This window comes from Bos indicus, chromosome 6 (assembly GCF_029378745.1).
Source record: "Bos indicus isolate NIAB-ARS_2022 breed Sahiwal x Tharparkar chromosome 6, NIAB-ARS_B.indTharparkar_mat_pri_1.0, whole genome shotgun sequence".
NCBI classification, from domain to species: Eukaryota; Metazoa; Chordata; class Mammalia; order Artiodactyla; family Bovidae; genus Bos; species Bos indicus.
The window spans coordinates 93,771,945-93,792,633 of NC_091765.1; the positions used below are offsets into that span (position 1 = coordinate 93,771,945).

Consider the following 20,689-nt stretch of genomic DNA (forward strand, 5'->3'; position numbering starts at 1 on the left):
TTTATAATACTGCTGTTTAAACAGGCCTTCTGTCTCCTCTGTTTGTACAATTGGTTGTGGAACATAAATGCAGGACTCTCCATACAGCGTAGCTTATCTCATCTGATTCAATCAGTTCAGTCGCTCAGTCATGTCCGACTCTTTGCGACCCCATGGACAGCAGCACTCCACCCGGTGTCTTTCACTATCTCCCAGAGTTTGCTCAAACTCATGTCCATTGAGTCCACTGAGTCATGTCCATTGAGTCCACTGAACTATGAATAGAGGTTCATGACAGGAGGCAGTGATCAAGACCATCTCCAAGAAAAAGAAATGCAAAAAGGCAAAATGGTTGTCTGAGGAGGCCTTACAAATAGCTGAGAAAAGAGAAGCAAAAGGCAAATGAGAAAAGGAAAGATATATCCATTTAAACTTCATCTGATTGCTTTTAGTTTGTTGCTGTGTTTAGTTGCTCAGTGGTATCCAGCTCTTGGCGACCCCATGGACTGTAGGCTGCCAGACCCCTCTGTCCATGGGATCCTCTGGGCAAGAATACTGGAGTGGGTTTGCCATTTCCTCCTCCACGGGATCTTCCCAACCCAGGGATCAAACCTACATCTCCTGATTGGCAGGTAGGTTCTTTAGCACTGAGCCACCAGGGAATCCTAATTTACTGCTACAACTGGCTAAAGTAAATTTGAATTTTTCTTTCAGATAGTATGTGTTCAGTATAATGTGTATAATATGTATGTGGCATATTTAAATATCATTAGCATGATCTCTGTTTTCATTAAAGTCATTGATGAAAATAATCGAGTAAGAAATTGACTTCATCATAATACTCTAGTACAGACATTCATTTCCAGTTACAAAGATTTACTGACAACTTTTTGAGTATGTATTTCAACTATCTTCAAATCCACCTACAACTACTAGACACCACTTCATTTTTGTATTCACAGGTGTATCTTTGAGATTTTTGTCAGACCCTTTGGCAAAATTAAGATACAATGAGTATAGAAATCCTGCCTCCCAAAATGATAAAGTTTAGCCTCATATAAGTTTCCAGCAATTATTTTCTAATTATTGTTAAGCTAGCTGCTTGAAATTCCAGTCTAGAATTTTCCTAGGACTTTTAATTACCAGTTTACATATTGTAACTGATATTTTATACCAGTGGCTTTTCTTGTAGGTGAAACAAAAGGAGTTTCTTTTTATTTTAGTGGGAGGTCGTTTTACTGCATTTGATATCCTTTAGAACTACAATTCACGTGATCGCTCTCTAGAATTTTCATCTGAAACATACTGAGAAAATTTTAGAGTGAGGCAAAGATGCTAGTGCTTGAGTATATATAATTACAGTATCTGGCTTCTGTCATTTATATTGCTAGTATTTACTGAACACCAATTTCCCAATGGCTCAGTGGGTAAAGAATCCACCTGCAATGCAGGACATGCAGGAGACACGGGTTTGATCTCTGAATTGGGAAGATCCCCTGAAAGAGGAAATGGCAACCCTCTCCAGTATTCTTGCCTGAAGGATCCCATGGACAGAGGAGCCTGGCAGGCTACAGTCAGTGGAATCATAAAGAGTTGGACATGACTTAGCACAGACATAATTATAGATAACCAGCTGGGCACTGGGCACTGGGAAAGGAACAAAGCAAATCTAGTCTTTGCATTTCACAGCTTTAAATGATAAAGATGGTAAATAATCACTAAATAGAATGTTTCTATGTATGGCAAGAATAAAATGTGTAAGAACTGTACCTGGGAGACCTGAGACCTGTTCCAGACTGGAGAGTCAGGGAAGGCCTTTGTGTGGAAGAAACTGAAGAATAAGAGTTAAAGACAAGAGACATGGAGATTACATTGGGAGGATTCAAATACGTTTATCATGATTTCTAGGTAGGAAGAATGGAGGGAATGATGGAGGAGCAATATTTGCAGAAATGATGGCTGAAATTTTTCCAAGACTGAAGAAAGATATGCGTTCATGGATGAAAGTGCCCTCTGACACTTGATAAGTCTGAACTTTAGAAAAAAATCACTTTTGGGGATTCCTGGAATAGAATGCAATGAGTCAAACCAATTAGGAGGCTATGATAGTGATCAAGTAAGAAATCATGATGGCTTGGATGTCCTGGCATGTGTGGACATGGAGAAAAGCAAAAAGTTCTGATAATTATATAGAAGAATTCATCTAAATAAGACCCAGTGAGTGATGAATTAGGATCGAGAGACAGAGAGGTGCCAGAATAGACTCTAAGGTTTCTAGAGTAAACAACTGAGCAGGTGGAGAAATGCTAGTTGTGAAATCAGAGAGAGATGGAAGCATGACAGGTGAGAGAGTTTGGGGATCATCTGAATGCCTAATAAGTGGCTGCTAAGAATTAGAAGTGGGGAAATCAGTAAGCCAGGTCACCTTAGAGTCCTTTGTATCTTAATATACGGGATTTCCCAAGCTCCAAATTAAGTCAGTACCTAATTTTAATCTTGGCATCGCACAAAAATCTAAATCTACATCAAGAACTGTAGGAGCTTTGATTCCTTAAGAAGCAAAGTTCCAGTGACACTCTGGATTATTATTCCAGAGTTCTTGGAATAAGTATAAATTCTGTGGCTGAGCCATGAGACAGTTTGGATGTGGGATTTCTGTTCTTGGCTTTATAATTTATCTTCTCTGGAAAATAAACTTTCCCTTTTTGATTTTGGAAGTATAAGACTAACATTTTCTGTTACTGTGGATCACAGGGGAGGGTTCTGAGCAGTATTTAGAGAACAGGTTGGAGCGAGGCTGTTCCTTCACAGCATCTGTCTAGGTTTGATCAGTGCTTCTGTATTTGCAATTCTAATCATCTGGTCATTTTCTTTTCCTATCTGCTCAGCATGCAACATGCATTGTGGACGCTGTGATTCACAGGCCAGCTGTACCTCCTGCCGAGATCCAAGCAAGGTCCTGCTCTTTGGGGACTGTCAGCATGAGAGCTGTGCCCCGCAATACTATCTGGACTTCTCCACCAAAACGTGCAAAGGTAACACTCTTCCTGAATTGCATGACAGCTCTTTTAGTTGGCGATACCCCTTTACTGGAGAATTCCACTCCCCCAATTTGGAAAACACTGTCATCAGATATTTAGACTTTCTCTGATGATAGTGAGAAGTCATTATGTATGTATGTATATATTCATTGATTTATTTATGAAGCAAGTATTTTTGAGTACCTACCATGGCCTAGATATTGTGCCAGGTGTTAGTAACTAGAGGGCTTCCCAGGTGGCTCAGTGGTAAAGAATCCGCCTGCCAGTGCAGGAGACGCAGGAGATGAGGGTTTGATCCCTGGGTCAGGAAGATCCCCTGGAGGAGGCCATGGCAGCCCACTCCAGTATTCTTGCCTGGAGAACCCATGTGGCCTCAAAGAGTTGGAAATGACTGAGCATGGCACACATTAGTATTAATTACTAGACCAGAGGTGGCAAACTAGAAACCCTCAGGTTGTATTTGGCCCAAAACATGTTTTTCTCCCCACTAAATGTATTATAACAGTGTTTTAAAATTCTTAACTCTTTGCCTTCTAAAAAATCAGAAGACTTGACATAAAAAAGTTGAGATTTGCAGTTTCTTTTGAGAGTCAGAAGGTCTCGCAGTACTGGGTATGCATCCCTCAGAGCAGCAGCAGGTTGGAGACAAGTAGCAATTGTCTCCATTGGGGGAGCATGATCTCCTAAGATTGCCACAGTCCCTATCATTCCCTGTTCTATCATACCAGGCCTCTTTTGAAGATTTTCATTGCCTTCCTTGGCCTGGAGGCATTTGCGCTTACAACTCTAGATTGCCAGACTCTAAGCTTAATGAGGAAGGAAGGAAGTTGTGTCTAATTTGTTCATCTCGTACTTCAAAGAGTAAAGATGCAGTGCTTGTTCTCCAGGTGTTCTTAAGGAAGCAATGTCAAAAACCAAGTAGCTTTTACTTTGCTCTCCAATTTTTAGAATGATCGGAGCTTATGCTCTTCCAATGGCAGCCCTCAGCTGGGAGAAAAACAGAACTGAAGGGTGGATTTTCCTTGCTCCTGTTCAATTTCTCTTCTCCATTTCTCCATTCCATGTTCTACAATACACACTGTCCCCCTTACCCTTTCTGATTCTGCCAGAAAAGCTAGGTCTCAGAATTGGAGGTCAAACATCTGTCAGATAAACTCGGGATGCTTTAAGGTTTTACAAAATTGTGTATTTTCCATTCCAAGAAACTCTACCTAACTTTGGTGGTCTGCTGTGCTCAAGACTGCAAAACCTTTTCTAGTTTCTCTTTTCTAACTGATGGTTTTCAGTCTGTGGTGAAAAACAAGATTCCAACAAATCCTCCCTGTTGTGAAGTGATATCATAACCATGCTGGCGGTCTTCAAGGCTCTGTTTTAGTCATTTTCCCTCAGGACTGAGTCAGTCAAATAAATGAGTGAGATTAAGTTTATGAATCTTCTTAGAAGCATGTGTACTATCTTGCACATTTACTTGCTTCTCTGGGACTTAGAAATATTGCCTCGGAGAAGAGAGAAAGGTGACTAACGAGAGGTTTCCTTAGCTTCTTAGTGAAGGGGACACAGGACAAGCCCACACTGAGTGGCGATACTTTCTCCAGGGAAACTAGTTTAGCCACAAACCTTTATTAAATCGCCAGGTAGCAGGCACTATGCTGAGATCCTTCAATTCATTATTCCATGTAATCTTCACAATTTGTTGTTGTTGTTGTTGTTCAGTCGCTAAGTCATGTCCAACTCTTTGAGACCCCTTGGGCCATAGCCTGCCAGGTTCCTCTGTTCATGGAATTTGCCAGGCAAGAATATTGAAGTGGGTTGCCATTTCCTTCTCCAATCTTCATAATAACCTTATGAAGCTGCTCTTCTTATCCATGCTTAACAGATAAAGAAACTAAGGTTCAAAAAGCTTAAGGAAGGTGTGTAAGACATGCAGATTAAAAGTGACAAAGCCTTGACTTGAATATCAGTTCAGCTCAGTCGCTCAGGACTGCAGCATGCCAGGCTTCCCTGTCTATCACCAACTCCTGGAGTTTACCCAAACTCATGTCCATCGAGTCCATGATGCCATCCAACCGTCTCATCCTCTGTTGTCCCCTTCTCCTCCTGCCTTCAATCTTTCCCAACATCAGGGTCCTTTCCAGTGAGTCAGTTTTTTGCATCAGGTGGCCAAAGTATTGGAGTTCCAGCTTCAGCATCAGTCCTTCCAATGAATACTCAGGACTGATTTCCTTTAGGATGGACTGGTTGGATCTCCTTGCAGTCCAAGGGGCTCTCAAGAGTCTTCTCTAACATCACAGTTCAAAAGCATCAGTTCTTTTGTTCAGCTTTCTTTATAGTCCAGTTCTTACATCCATACATGACCACTGGAAACACCATAGCCTTGACTGGACAGACCTTTGTTGCCAAAGTAATGTCTCTGCTTTTTAATATGCTGTCTAGGTTGGTCATAGCTTTTTTTACCAAGGGGCAAGTCTCTTTTAATTTCATGGCTCCAATCACCATCTGCAGTGATTTTGGAGCCCCCAAAAATAGTCTGTCACTGTGTCCACTGTTTCCCCATCTATTTGCTGTGAAGTGATGGGAACGGATGCCATGATCTTAGTTTTCTGAATATTGAGTTTTAAGCCAACTTTTTCACTCCCCTCTTTCACTTTCCTCAAGAGGCTCTTTAGTTCTTCTTCACTTTCTGCCATAAGGGTGGTGTCATCTGCATACCTGAAGTTATTGATATTTCTCCCGGCAATCTTGATTTCAGCTTGTGCTTCATCCAGCCCAGCATTTTGCATGATGTACTCTGCATATAAGTTAAATAAACAGGGTGACAATATACAGCCTTGACGTACTCCTTTTCCTATTTGGAACCAGTCTGTTGTTCCATGTCCAGTTCTAACTGTTGCTTCTTGACCTGCATACAGATTTCTCAGGAGGCTGGTCAGGTGGTCTGGTATTCCCATCTCTTTCAGAATTTTCCAAGTTTATTGTGATCCACACAGTCAAAGGCTTTGGCATAGTCAATAAAGCAGAAATAGATGTTTTTCTAGAACTCTCCTGCTTTTTTGATGATCCAGCAGATGTTGGCAATTTGATCTCTGTCTGGTTCCTCTGCCTTTTCTAAATCCAGCTTGAACATCTGGAAGTTCATGGTTCACATACTGTTGAACCCTGGCTTGGTGAATTTTGAGCATGACTTTACTAGCGTGTGAGATGAGTGCAATTGTGTGGTAGTTTGAACATTCTTTGGTTGCCTTTCTTTGCGATTGGAATGAAAACTGACCTTTTCCAGTCCTGTGGCCACTGCTGAGTTTTCCAAATTTGGGGCATATTGAGTGCAGCACTTTTGCAGTGTCATCTTTTAGGATTTGAAAGAGCTCAACTGAAATTCCATCACTTCCACTAGCTTTGTTTGTAGTGGTTTCCTAAGGCCGGATTGACTTCACATTCCAAGATGTCTGGCTCTAGGGGAGTGGTCACACCATATGGTTATCTCGGTCACGCAGATCTTTTTTTTATAGTTCTTGTGTGTATTGTTACCCCTTCTTAATATCTTCTGCTTCTGTTAGGTCCATACCATTTGTGTCCTTTATTGTGCCCATCTTTGCATGAAATGTTCCCTTGGTATCTCTAATTTTCTTGAAGAGAGCTCTAATCTTCCCTTTTCTATTGTTTTCCTCTATTTCTTTGCATTGATCACTGAGGAAGGCTTTCTTATCTCTCCTTGCTATTCTTTGGAATTCTGCATTCAAATGGGTAGATCTTTCCTTTTCTCCTTTGCCTTTCATGTCTTTTCTTTTCTCAGCTATTTATAAGGCCTCCTCACACAACCATTTTTCCTTTTTTTGCATTTCTTTTTCTTGGGAATGGTCTTGATCACTGCTTCATGTACAATGTCACAAACCTCAGTCCATAGTTCTTAGTCCATAGCCTGATAGACAGGCACTCTATCAGGTATAATCCCTTGAATCTATTTTTCACTTCCACTGTGACTTGAATATAGATCTACTTAATTTCAAAACCAAGTGCTTAACTCTGCTTTCTTGTCCTGTCATCCATGCATGAAGGACTGACCTTTCGAGCTAGAACTTTGCATTTTCTGACAGCATCCAAATTGCCTGGCCCAAAACAATGGCAGCAACAACCAGAATAATCATAATCACCAAAGCCATAACCACAGCACCACGTTTTCCTGCATCCCACGCCCTGGGCCTGACTCGGTAGTTCTGACAGTGAACCTGATGATCTGTATTTCTAACGATCCCCTTGGATCACATGTGTGGGCGACTTGGGCTGGGATCCACCCGAACATAAGCTTCTTGAGGACAGTTTACACCCACCACTTGATAAGCTGGCTCAAGGCTGTATCCCCCAGAGATGTTTGTTTGAGTCAATGAACATGTAAAGGAATCAAGTCTGCTCTACATGAGATCTGTTTTATTTCAGGAATCCCTTTCTTTCTGTACCGTTCTTTCACATCCTTTTAACTCCAGCATCAATGCTTCTTTGAGTTGTGGTGGTCACTGCCTGATTTCTGAGAGGAAGGGAGTCACGCAGCTGGTGTTAGTAGAGTGAGCAGATGCATCCTTCCTCGAGTCTCTTGACATCCTTTGAAAGTGAAACTGTTATTTCCTCAATCATGTCCAATTCTTTTCCACCCCATGGATTGTAGCCTGCTAGGCTATTCTGTCCATGGGATTCTTCAGGCAAAAATACTTGGGTCAGTTACCATTCCCTTCTCCAGGGGATCTTCCTGACCCAGGGATCAAACCCAGCTCACCTGCTTTGAAGGCAGATTCTGTACTGTCTGAACCATGAGGAAAGCCCCTGACTTCCTTTACCTGTTGGCGTTTGGAGGAGGTCCTGTTAGGTTTGTGGAAGCAAATTGGCTAATCTCTGGAGCAGACTTTGCATGAAGATGCCGTGTCTCGGGGATACAGAACTCTAGAATCCATATCGAATAAGATCCAGTTGGTCTGGCTCCTCAGCAGCCCTGCTGACAAGCAGCGTTCACACAAGTGTGGAGCAATCCTTGTACGTGCTGTGTATGTGCCATGTCTAACATAATTAGGAAACACTCAACCTCAGAGAAGCGTGCAGGCTACTACAAGCAGAGCCTCATTAGAGCTCATGTACCTGACATCTCTTATGGTGTCCTCACTTTACCCCGTGCAGCTGCAGACAGCATCCTTGTAAATTAGTCTCTGGGACTGAGGGTGGACAGAAAGGAAGCTGATTGAAGGAACTTTCTTTCTAGAGTGTGACTGGAGTTGCAATGTGTGCAGCGGGCCTCTTAGGACAGACTGCCTCCAATGCATGGACGGCTATGTTCTCCAGGACGGCGCCTGCGTGGAGCAGTGCTCAGCGTCATTTTACCGGGACCTGGGCCTCTGCAAGAGTAAGTGTCTGCAGCCCTTCTCTGTGCTCACCCAAGCTTCCATCTCTTCTGATTGCCCCTTTTCCGAGAAGGAGTCCATGGAAAATTTTATGGCTTTTTATCCGATTTCTGGTTTCTTTCTTAAGAGCTTTACTTTGTTATAATGAAAATGTCCCCTCTTTCCTTCTCCCATGCCCCAACTTGTGTGCTAAGTTGCTTCAGTCATGTCTGACTCTTTGCATTCCCATGGAATGTAGCTTGCCAGGCTTCTCTGTCCACGGGATTCTCCAGGACAGAATACTGGAGTAGGTTGCCATTTCCTCCTCTAGGGGGTCTTCCCAACCCAGGGATCTAACCAGTGTCTCTTATGTCTCCTGCATTGGCAGGGGGGGTCTTTACCACTAGCACCATCTGGGAAACCCATGCTCTAACACAACATTTGATCATTTCAAAGTCCACGTGGGAATCTTAGGGGTATATGGCCACACAAACAGGTATGTTTTGACCATTAGTTTTGGATTTCCTTTAAATTTGAACAGTGCTGTGCTCCAGATGGAGGAGTCGGTGTGCTCTGGTCATCTGAGCACATTAAAAGACAAGATTATTCCACCATCTGCCTCCCACAAGCCTCCAAATACCATATGTATCTAACTATCACCTTACTCCGGTCCAGTACCTGCTTCAGCCTTAATTTAATACCACACAATCTTCACATCCTGAAATGCCACCCAAACTGCACAGGCAGCCTTCCTGGGAGCATCCTTGGGCGATACTCTGATAACTGACCAGGCCAGCCAGGAAAGACTGACACTTCAGAGAAGCAGTGCAGAGAGCCAAGGGCTAGACAGTAATGATGATACTAGCTTGTTTTCTTCAGTTTCTAAGTCATGTCCGACTCTTTGAGACCCCATGAACTACAGCACACCAGGCTCCCTTGCCCTTCACTATCTCCTGGAGTTTGCTCAAACTCATGTCCATGGAGTCAGTGATGCCATCATCCAACCATCTCATCCTCTGTTGCTCCCTTCTCCTCCTGCCCTCAGGCTCTCCCAGCATCAGGGTCTTTTCTACTGAGTCAGCTCTTCACATCAGATGGCCAGAGTATTGGAGCTTCAGCTTCAGCATCACTCCTTCCAATGAATATTCAGGGTTGATTTCCTTTAGGATTGACTAGTGTGATCTCCTTGCTATACAAGGGACTCTCAAAAGTCTTTTCCAGCACAATTGGAAAGCATCAATTCTTTGGCACTCAGCCTTCTTAATGGTCCACCTCTCACATCCATACATGACTGCTAGAAAATATCTGTCAGTTTATGGTTTGCAGAGTATTTTTCGTTGTGTACTTTGGCCTTTATCCAAAGAGCTGGGTGGAGCAGCGTGTTCTTTCCATTTTACAGGAGAGAACACTAAGGCTCAGAGAGATGTAGTAACTAATGCTAAGTCACCCAGTCAGTCAGCACAGCAGTCACAGTCAGAAGCCTGGCTTCCTGACTCCAAGTCTGCTGCCTGGCCCACTAGGTTGCCTGGCTACACCACGAGGGCCAGGAGCCGCTTGGAAAGCCACACACACTCCTGTCAACTTGCCTTGTGTCTTTCAGGCTGTGAGAGCCACTGTCTCCAATGCCAAGGTCCCCATGAGTGCACCCGCTGTGAAGAGCCGTTTCTCCTCTTGGAAGCCCAGTGTGTCCAGGAATGCAGGAAGGGTTTCTTTGCAGACCACGCTAACCACAAATGCACAGGTGAGTTGGAGACTGTGCTGCGTTCTTTAAAAGTTAGGGCAGCAAGGAAGTCAGGGAGTCAGGTGTGTTGATTCTCAGGTAGCCAAGGAGAATCTGCATTAGGAGCAGAATGAAAACCCAGGGAGTTTGGCCTAAAGTAATTGATGGCTTCTTGTGCACCCCTGCCAATGGCTGGCTAAATAGAATGTGGAAGTGCAGACCAATAATTCTTTTGCACAAATCAATGTTTTCCCTAAAGGTCTGCATGGAAATGAAGCCAATATTTCATGGAATAGAAAGCTTACATTGAACTAAGGTGAGGTGTCCATTAAGAGTAGGTCAGCCCTATTAACATGGGGCCAGGGTTTTCAACGTGTACACTAAATTACCTGTTGACCTTGTTATTGCCACTATATGCTTGAAGAATAGAAAATTTGGAAACATTTTAGTGAGATATGTTGAACTTTTATATTAAACTGAAGTTAAACCCAGAGTCTTAGTCTCCTTGTCCATTACGTTATTCACAAGAGCTTCCTCAGTTTGTTCTCATCATTTCTATCAAAACTTGGTACCGTGTCATTATTGTTCAGTCCCTAAGTCATGTCTGACTGTTTGCAACCCCATGGACTGTAGCTCACTGGGCTCCTCTGTCCTTTACCACTGAGCCTCCTGGGAAGCCCATACTTTAAAGGATAATTGATATTTAATGATAACGCCTTTACCCAGGCATGGCATTTTATGTTTTCCCAAATTTCCTTCATCTGCGTTATCTCATTTAACATTCACAATCACTTGGTAAAATACGGCAGACGCTATGAATCCTGTTTTACAAGTGGAAAAAAAAAAAGAGGAAGGAAATGGCAACCCACTCCAGTATTCTTGCCTGGAGAATCCTAGGGACGGCAGAGCCTGGTGGGCTGCCGTCTATGGGGTCGCACAGAGTTGGACACGACTGAAGCGACTTAGCAGCAGCAGCAAGAATTAAGAATTAACCAGCGCGACATAAAATCAGATATTAAACTCAGATTTTCTGATTCAAGACTTTTTTAACAGCTCAACTGAGGAAGCAGAACAATAAGCAGTAAACACTTGATTTATAGAAGAAATTGACTTGATTCAAAGAAATAATCTATGGTCTTTTTAAAAGCTTGCTTTCTCCATATATTTAAAATAATAATAAAAATAAGAAAAGCCATGATAGTGGTACATTTGAGTTCTTTCGTGTACCCAGTACTCTTCTGGTCACTTCTGATTATGTAGAGCACCTGTAATCCAACCAACAATCCGTGCATTAAGTGCTATTATCAATACTATCTCCATTTTTAAGATGAGAAAATTATTACAGCACAGGCTGTTAAAACAACTTGCCTGAATTCAACAGCTGTTAAGTAGTAGAAAAGAGGAATGATACCCCAACAGGATTTATGCTCTTAATCCCTAGAAACTGCCTCCCTTACAAGTCAGTATGGTTAACTTTTTAAACAATCCATTTATGTCCAACATGTTCAGGTCATAATGTGTAAAGCAAAGGTGCTCCTCCCTGTTCACTGCCTTTCTGGGGTAGACCAGCTGTCTACGAAATTCTATAGGCAATGGTCAGAACTGTCTTCTACTACAGCTGGGGGTCAGATGTGGCCGTGCTTTCACTCTTCATTTCTTTGTCACTGGTGGCCCTCGCTGATTGCCTGTGCCTTCATCCTGCCTGATTTGATGTGTCCTGTCTTTGATAGCCTGCCCTAAGGGGTGCTTGCAGTGCAGCCGCAGAGACCGGTGTCACCTCTGTGACCAGGGCTTCTTTCTCAAGAGCGGTCTTTGTCTTTCCAACTGTGTTCCTGGCTTCTCCGCCCACTCTTCTAATGAGACATGTGCTGGTAAGTGCTTCTCCCCCAGTGGTCTGGTGAAATCACCTGTAATTTCTCCATGCAGAGGCTGAGTTTGCAGATATGGTTGGCCCATGTGATGTAAAATGCAGGCTTCCCGTTCTGGGAAAAACCTAGGTGCTGCTGTAAGGGACTTATTTAGAGACAATGAAAAATTGGGAGAATTCAACTTCTAAGATCTTTGGAAGGGAAAAAGAAGTAATTTGCACTTTAAAAGTCACAACTATCAGATCAGAAATTTGACATAAAACTTATTTATGTCCCTGAACTACAGCCATGTTATAGAACATTTTATATACATGTTTATATCAATAGATATAATTTATTATATTTTTATCAACATGTAGAACTAATTATGGCCAGGTGCAATGATGTATTCTTTGTGCACACTGGAGATAAATGATAAATAATTAGTGCTGCTGCTGCTGCTAAGTCACTTCAGTCGTGTCCGACTCTGTGCGACCCCATAGACGGCAGCCCACCAGGCTCCCCTGTCCCTGGGATTCTCCAGGCAAGAGTACTGGAGTGGGGTGCCATGGAGTGGTGCCTAATTAGGAGCCTGCCCCGTTAGGTTCACATATTGGAAGTAGATGGATTTCAAGCCACTCTGTGTGCCATTAAGAATTAGGTAACATGTTAAAGAAATGGAACTAGTCTTGTCCAACACATCAGTGGACATTTTACCTTAAACAACAAAGAGAATAAAATTAAATTCAGGCTTAATTTTGGACCCCAAAATTTTTACAGGTGAATGAAGATTGGGAGTTCTGAGCATTTCTTGGCTTTTGAGTGTTCTTCATCAATAACATGAATCATGTTTTATCACCTGCAGTCAATCATATTTTTCATCACTGTGTTTCTGACCTCCTATGATATTAAGACTTCCCATGGGAAAAAATATCTTTGGCTTATTTTATTTGGATCCTTCTGAAGCCCTAAGTACTTGAGAGGCAGCTTACCCCACTTGGGATGTAATACAAGTCAACTTGTGCAAATGAATTCGACTTTCATTAGAGTAATCTTACATTAGAAGTAGTTCCCCTGAAACTTGGCATTCCTAAACTGCCCTGTCTGTCCTACATGTAAAAGGAAGCACTGCCAATTAAAGCTCAGGCAAAACAACTTTCAGGAGATGGGATGAATTCCACATCAAGATCAGAAATCCTAACTCATCCATCATATGTTTCCTGTGGACAGAGATCGTACATTTTTAAAGCAACGTGTATATATTTCACTTGAATTCTGAATGTAAGCCACTAATTATCCTACATCACTGTAGGTTAACTGGTGTTGTTCTTGCAAATGGTATCCGGAACTTGCCTCTCCTCTTGGCCGTGGTGGGTCTGATGGTCAGATATGATAGATGTGTTAAGAGAGGATTGTGTTCTCCAATGTGGCAACCAATTAGGATTACCTGTGGAGCTTATAAAATGACCAAGGTCCCACCCCAGAACATCTTAGTTAGAATCTCTGGTGGTGGAGCCTAAGTACCAATACTGTTTTTAAAAACCTCTATGATTCTTTATCGTTATTATTGAGATATAATTCACACACCATAGAACTTACCCTTGAAAGTATATAATAAGGTTTTAGTATATCCACAATGCCACACAACCATCATCACAATCTAATTCTAGGTCATTTTAATCATCCTAAAAAGAAATCCAGTAACCACTAGTAATCTCTCTCTACTGACCCGTTGCCTTAGCTCCTGCTGAACACAGAAAGCACAGCAGTTTCTGTCTCTGTGGAACTGCCTACCCTAAATAGTTTACATAAATGGAAGCATACAATATGTGGCCTTTTACATCTGGCTTCTTTCACCTGGCATAGTATTTTCAAGGTTCAGCTGTGTTAGAACATGTATCAGTACCTCATTTCTTTTTATGCTTGAATAGTACTCCACTGTATGCATATACCACATTTTGTTTATTCATTTAATTGATGCTTGATTGTTTCAGTTGTTTCCACTTTTGTTTTTTGTGAATAACACTGCTATGAATATTGGTGTTACAGTTTGTGTATGGACATATGCTTTCAATGGGCTTCACTGATAGCTCAGTTGGTAAAGAATCTGCCTGCAATGCAGGAGGCCCTGGTTCGTTTCCTGGGTTGGGAAGATCTGTTGTAGTAGGGATAGGCTACCCACTCCACTACTCTTGGGCTTCCCTTGTTGCTCAGCTGGTAAAGAATCTGCCTGCAATGCAGGAGACCTAGATTCAATCCCTGGGTTGGAAAGATCTGCTGGAGAAGGGAAAAGCCACCAGTATTCTGTCCTGAAGAATTCCATGGACTGTGTGTATAGTCCATGGGGTCCCAAAGAGTCAGACATGACTGAGGGACTTTCACTTTCACTTTCTATGCTTTCAGTACTCTTGGGTCTATGCCTAGGAGCAGAATTGCTGGATCATGTGGTAGCTCTGTGTTTAATTGCTTGAGGAATCACCAGACTGCCTTCCCAAGTGGCTTACCATTTTCCATTCCACCAGCAATATATGAGATTTCTAGTTTCTCTACACCCTCAGGGACACTTTATTGTGCTTCCTAAAATGGATGTGAGATGATGATATCTTGTGATTTTAATTCAAATTTCCCTGATGACTGATAATATTGAGCACCTTTTCATGTGCTTATTGACCTTCCGTATATCTTCTTAGGAGAAATGTCCATTCGCTGCCTATTTTAAAATTGGTTTATTTGTCATTTATTGAGTAGCTCACTCGGTAAAGAATCTGCCTGCAGTGCAGGTGACCCGGGTTTGATCCCTGGGTTGGGAAGATCCCCTGGAGAAGGAAATGGCAACCCACTCCAGTATCCTTGCCTGGAAAATCTCATGGACAGAGGAGCTTGGTGGGCTGCAGTCCATGGGGTCGCAAAGAGTCGGGCACAACTGAGTGGCTAACACACTAAGAATTCTTTATGTATATCCTGGATACAAAGGAGATACAAATCCCTTTTCAGATATGTGATTTGCAAATGTTTTCTCCTATTCTGTGGATTCTCTTTTCACTTTCCTGCGAATGTCCTTTGAAGCACAAATGTTTTTAGTATTAATGACGTCTGCTGTAGCTATTTTTCTTCTGTCACTTGTGCTTTTCATGTTATATGTAAGAAAGCATTGCCTAATTTAAGATCACAAAGATTTTCTCCTGTATATTCTTCTAGGAGTTTTATAGTTTAGCACTGACATCCTATGTTATTCTCATGCACATCTAGGATGAGAACCACTGGATTAGAAGGAGGCTTATGGAATACAGTAGTCTAGAGTTTCATCTTTGTATGAATCAGTCCTGAATCAACATTACCCTTCTGTCATGAATGACTCTTTGCAACCCCATGGGCTGTAGCCTGCCAGGCTCCTCTGTCCATGGAATTCTCCAGGCAAGAATACTGGTGTGGGTAGCCATTCCTTTCTCCTGGTGATCTTCCCAACCTAGGGATCGAATCAATGAACCCACACCTCCTGTGTCTCCTGCATTGCAGGTGGATTCTTTACCACTGAGCCACCAGGGAAGCCCCATCTTTGTGGTTCTGAATGAATAGTACATATATATTTCTTTAAAAAATAATAATAATAACCTAATTAGTGACTGCACCAAGCCTGACCTTTGGATTTGTATGTTTTCCAGGCAAAATACACACCCCTAGTCTTCACGTGAATGGTTCCCTCACCCTTGCAATTGGTTCAATGAAGCCACTGGATTTTTTCCTCCTGAATGTTCAAGACCAGGGTGGCAGGGTTGAAGACCTACTGTTCCATGTGGTGAGCGCCCCCACCAATGGTCAGCTCGTGCTCTCAAGGAACGGAAAAGAGGCTCAGCTCGACAAGGCTGGCCACTTCAGTTGGAGAGACGTGAAGGAGAAAAAAGTGCGTTTTGTGCACAGCAGAGAAAAGCCCAGGTGAGCCAGGGTTCTGTTGTTTCCCTCCTTCCCATCAGTTCTCTGCGCTCCCTACCCTCCGCCCCTCAGAGCTCTCCCTCCTCTTCTGGGGGAGATCGATACTCTGCACGTGGCACTTTCAGCTGCCTGTCATCATTTCGCTGTAATTGCTCAGAGAGAGTGCTTCTGTTAGAAGCATTTTCATTTTATCACATAATTGTGGGTAATTCTCCGATGTGACGGGAAAGTTCCTAGTACAATTACCCAGTTTTTTTGGCCCGGGAGGAACAAAATCGCTTCTATACCCAGATGCAGCTGCTACTTCAGCATTAGGGTTCTCTGCCAGGGACCAGGGCATGGCTAGAGGATGGGGTACATACTTTTTAAGGCATTGTATGGTTCTTAGAATTTCAGAGTTGGAAGGAAATGAAAAGTCACGGTTAACTTGTTATTATCCACTTTCTGGGACTAATTGTGGTTAATTTTAAAGTCTGATCCAGTTTTCTTCTGATGCCTAACACAATTCTGGCTGTCTTCCTCCACCCAGCTGACATATGCTTCAGGAATGCAGCTGAGTGTTAACACTTCCCGAGCAAATTGAGCCGTATAATTAGCAGAGCAAATCTACTAACTAGAAATCAGGGAATGCACCCCAAAGATTAGCCTCTTGGATTATCCTTTACCCTGCTCTGCTTCATTAGTGCAGCCTATTTCAAAGTGGACCCTGTATGTAGATAGGGAGTTGAACCTCATGAAACAGTGATAAAGGAAGCAGTGAATATTTTCTACTATCACCACTAAATTTGAGAATTTAAAAAAATGTTTAAGATCTGACAAGTGGGGAGAAAAGTGGATCACACATTCCCTGTTGCAGTTCAGAGCCAGTGATGTTGGTAACCTCAAAAGACCAATCTTACAGATGTAAGGACAACTAGTATTTGTTCACTATGACCCCACTATTGTGTTGCACACTTGATGTGAATTATGTATATTTATGTTCCCAGGCTACAGATAGGAAAACTGAGGCCTTGAGCATATATGTAATCTTGTCCAGGCCTCACAGCCTGTGAGTGCAGAGCTGAGGCTCCAACCTAAGGCTCTCTGATTCCACACTCCATGCCTTCAAACTCAATGATTTCTGCTTCCTTAGTAGTACTTGTGGAGAAGGCAATGGCACCCCACTCCAGTACTCTTGCCTGGAAAATCCCATGGACGGAGGAGCCTGGTAGGCTGCAGTCCGTGGGGTCGCTAAGAGTCGGACACTTTCACTTTTCACTTTCATGCATTGGAGAAGGAAATGGCAACCCGCTCCAGTGTTCTTGCCTAGAGAATCCCAGGGACAGGGGAGCCTGGTGAGCTGCCGTCTATGGGGTCGCAGAGTCGGACACGACTGAAGCGACTTAGCAGCAGCAGCAACAGTAGTACTTGGGATAACAGGTGTGCTTCCATTCTCGGGGGGCAAAATTTCATTGTTATAGGAAAGTATTGCTCCAGCTGCTGCTGCTGCTGCTAAGTTGCTTCGCTCCAGAGACGGAGCTTAAGACTCTGGTGTCTGATGCTATAAAATCCCTTTGAGTTCTGTCTTCTCCATTCATTTTCCTTCAAGTATAGTTCTTCAGTGTTTGCATCACACATACACAGACACACATGCACAGCTCCATACCTGTAGTCATATGTCTCAGAATCACTTGTGAAAAGCATGTGAAGTATATAAAGATCCATAGACAACCAAAGTTAAGCCTCTCATCTGTTTAATCTCTTTAATCCCTTATCATCAATTTCTTTCCAGGGTCAGCTTTGCACCCTTAAACAGGACAAAGAGTGGCAACTATTTTACAGAGATTTCTTTCAGTATGCTTTTTACTTCTTAGTACTCATTTTAACATTGGATTTCTTATCTAAAAATTTTTTTTAAAGAAAGAATGAGAGGAATACTAAAACAAGATTAGTAGGAACTCATAGAAAAAGGAAATTATCTAAGTTTCTGGATGATACAGAAGCTAAAGGGGCTACCTGCCGCATGGGCTTATGGTTGTTTTCCTCATGAATGTGCCCACTAGGATTCTTTAGGATTGGCTTCCTTTGGGCTGGAATCCCTCTGTGAGTGTGAGATGACTTGGAAATATAGTCCTAGTGACCCTGATTAGCTGGCATTGCAGAGAGGCTGAACACAGTTATTAGAATCTAAGGGCCACCAAAATCATTTTTCCCTAGGAGGTTGTGGGTAGCCATCCTTTCCTTCTGCATTCAGCTGCTTCGTCACCTGTATCCTCTTGAAGTCTAGAAGTAGGAGGGGAGAGGAATAGGATTTGAATGGAACCAAAAATGAAAGGAAGGGTGGAATGAGAGGGAAGACAAGAATTCCTTTTTTAAAAAAATCCGATTTATTGAGGTATAATTTGCACCTAATAAAATCCCTCATTTTAAACTATACTGTTCTATGCATGTTAACAAATATAGTCTTGCAGTCTTGAGACCTCAAGCAAGATATGAAACAGTCTTGTCACCCTGTCCCCATCTTATTTTAACAAGCACTCCCCTCCCCACAGTCCCTGGCAAATACTGGTCTGTTTTTCATTCTTATTGTATCGCCCTTTCTGAAATGTCATGTGAATGGACTCATACAGTATTTAATCTTTTGGTTCTGGCTTTTGCCATAATACTTTTGCTATCTATCCACATTCTTTCATGTTTCACTAGTCAGTTCCATGAATGCCTTTTAAAGAACCTTTAAAACAATAGTTCCTATAGCAGGCCAGGATTCAAAACTCCCATAATGTGTTAATCATACATCTTACCAGCACAAAGTGAGTTCTGAACTTGCTTTTGGCTTTGAAGATGGGTAACTCCTACCTTTCCTCTTAGTAGTCTTTGAAGCTGCTGAGACAACACTCTTTTACAGGAAATAAAAACCACAGCAAAGAGTGAGTCTTATTTTATTCTAGGAATTAGGACTCTTTGATTACAAGTAATGAGAGTCAACTTTAACTAGAGTAAGCAAAATTTTAGGACCTGTTATGACATTGCAGGTATGGCTCAGATCTCAGACACATCAGGGACCACTGGGCTTCTAGGGCAAGCCCAGGAGTTAGAATGGGAAATGGGAAGCACGACTCAGTTCCTCCTCTCATCTCAGTTGCTTTGCTGGAAGGCTACATTCACCTCTCTCCTAGAGACCAACTTGCTCCACTTTCTCATCAACATGGTAGACTGTGGTTCTGCCTTAGCCAAATGAGGCTCTCAGGCCAGTTCCAAATTTCCAGGGAAGCTGGAGTCCATCATACTTCCCTAGTCCAGGCCACAGTGAATATGCATGTGGCTAGAGGGAGGGGAGGGCGTAGAGGCATGTAATATAAACACTGCACAATGGTTAACGGGGTCCACTCATGTGAATTGGGCAGTGGTTGGAAAGAGAATTCACAGGGACGAGGGAGTCACTGAGAACTAGTCAAAGACTGTGAAAGATTCCTTTCCATTCTCCAGCTTGATCATTAACCTTCAATATATCACTAACCGGTCTTGGCCTAACAACTCATTTTTCCACCTTTTATATATTTTACTTATAAAAATCCCAAAAAAGAAAAAGAAACATTATTATAATGAGATAGAAGAATAGACAGTACCTTTACCTACATCTCACTATGTTAATCTTTATGAGCTCCTTTCTAGTTCTGGCATGAGTAGTATATTATTGTAGTGGTTTGATCCAAATTCATATATGCACATAACCTGAAAATATTTTTAACCCTTGTCTTTCTAAAGACCGATGTAATGATTATATTGTCTCATTCTTTTCTTGGGGGCTTCTTTCAGGAAAGGTTACTTTTCTCTGAAAATTAGTGACCAGCAGTTCTTCTCTGAGCCACAGCTGATCAACATACAAGCATTTTCAACACAGGTAAGAAAACGCCGTACAGTTAATAATTTCACATGCCTACTGATGGGCTTCCCATCGGTAAAGTGGTAAAGAATCTGCCTGCCAATGCAGGAGCTGCAGGTTCGATCCCTGGGTTGGAAATATCCCCTGGAGAAGGAAATGGCAACCCACTACAGTATTCTTGCCTGGGAAATTACATGGACAGAGGAGCCTGGGGTTGCAAAAGAGTCGCACACAACTTAGTGACTAAACTACAACAACAACTCATTCTCAAGTACAAGTTCAGATTTTCTGTAGTTTCAGCAAAAATGATTGAGCTGAATTGATTGCTCCTTAGTTTCCTTTTGAAATGCCACTGGAGTAATTTTTTTAGTACTTGTGGGTCGTAACAACTACAATAATTACTACTATACATATAATGCTCTTTTTCTGTTGTTCATGTAATTCTCATGCTAGCTCTGTAAGGTATTATAAGCCCCAATTCACAGGCCAGAAAACTAAGTCCCAGGGAGGTCCAGTAACTTATCTATGGTGATGTAGTTAACAGAGAGCCAAGATCTGTGCCCAGTGGATCTGTTTACACAATCTGTGTTCTTGACTATTAAACTGTACCTTACTTTTCTATACTGAATCTGATACCAGCCCTTCACAATGATTTGAAGCTGTACCAGTTGTTAAGACTTTCCTATCCCTAGGTGGATAAGTCTGTTTTGTCTAAATATTTCTCTCTCCAGGATAAGGAATTATGTTGGCCTCTTTTGTCTATCATGTAGCTGAACTGCATTTAACTCAGTTTGCAGGAGTTAGAGGACCTCGTGCTTAGTCGCTCAGTTTTGTCCAATTCTTTGCGACCACATGGACTGTAACCCTCCAGGCTCCTCTGTCTATGGGATTCTTCAGGCAAGAATACTGGAGTGGATTGCCATGCCCTCTTCTAGGGGATCTTCTCAACA

The 20,689-nt window shown here is 42.4% G+C and overlaps 1 protein-coding gene across 2 annotated transcripts in view; it reads left to right on the forward strand.

Moving 5' to 3' along the window:
• The window catches only part of FRAS1 (Fraser extracellular matrix complex subunit 1), a 534,964-nt gene that overhangs the window by 348,457 nt on the left and 165,818 nt on the right, over window positions 1-20,689 (forward strand). The window contains exons 23-28 of one of the 2 annotated variants that reach the window (XM_070791638.1): window positions 2,868-3,014; window positions 8,263-8,403; window positions 9,981-10,121; window positions 11,831-11,971; window positions 15,610-15,880; window positions 19,673-19,757. In XM_070791638.1, coding sequence (XP_070647739.1) covers window positions 2,868-3,014; window positions 8,263-8,403; window positions 9,981-10,121; window positions 11,831-11,971; window positions 15,610-15,880; window positions 19,673-19,757 — 926 coding nt within the window. The remainder of the gene's footprint in view (window positions 1-2,867; window positions 3,015-8,262; window positions 8,404-9,980; window positions 10,122-11,830; window positions 11,972-15,609; window positions 15,881-19,672; window positions 19,758-20,689) is intronic. The other variant, XM_070791639.1, reaches the window with a different exon arrangement.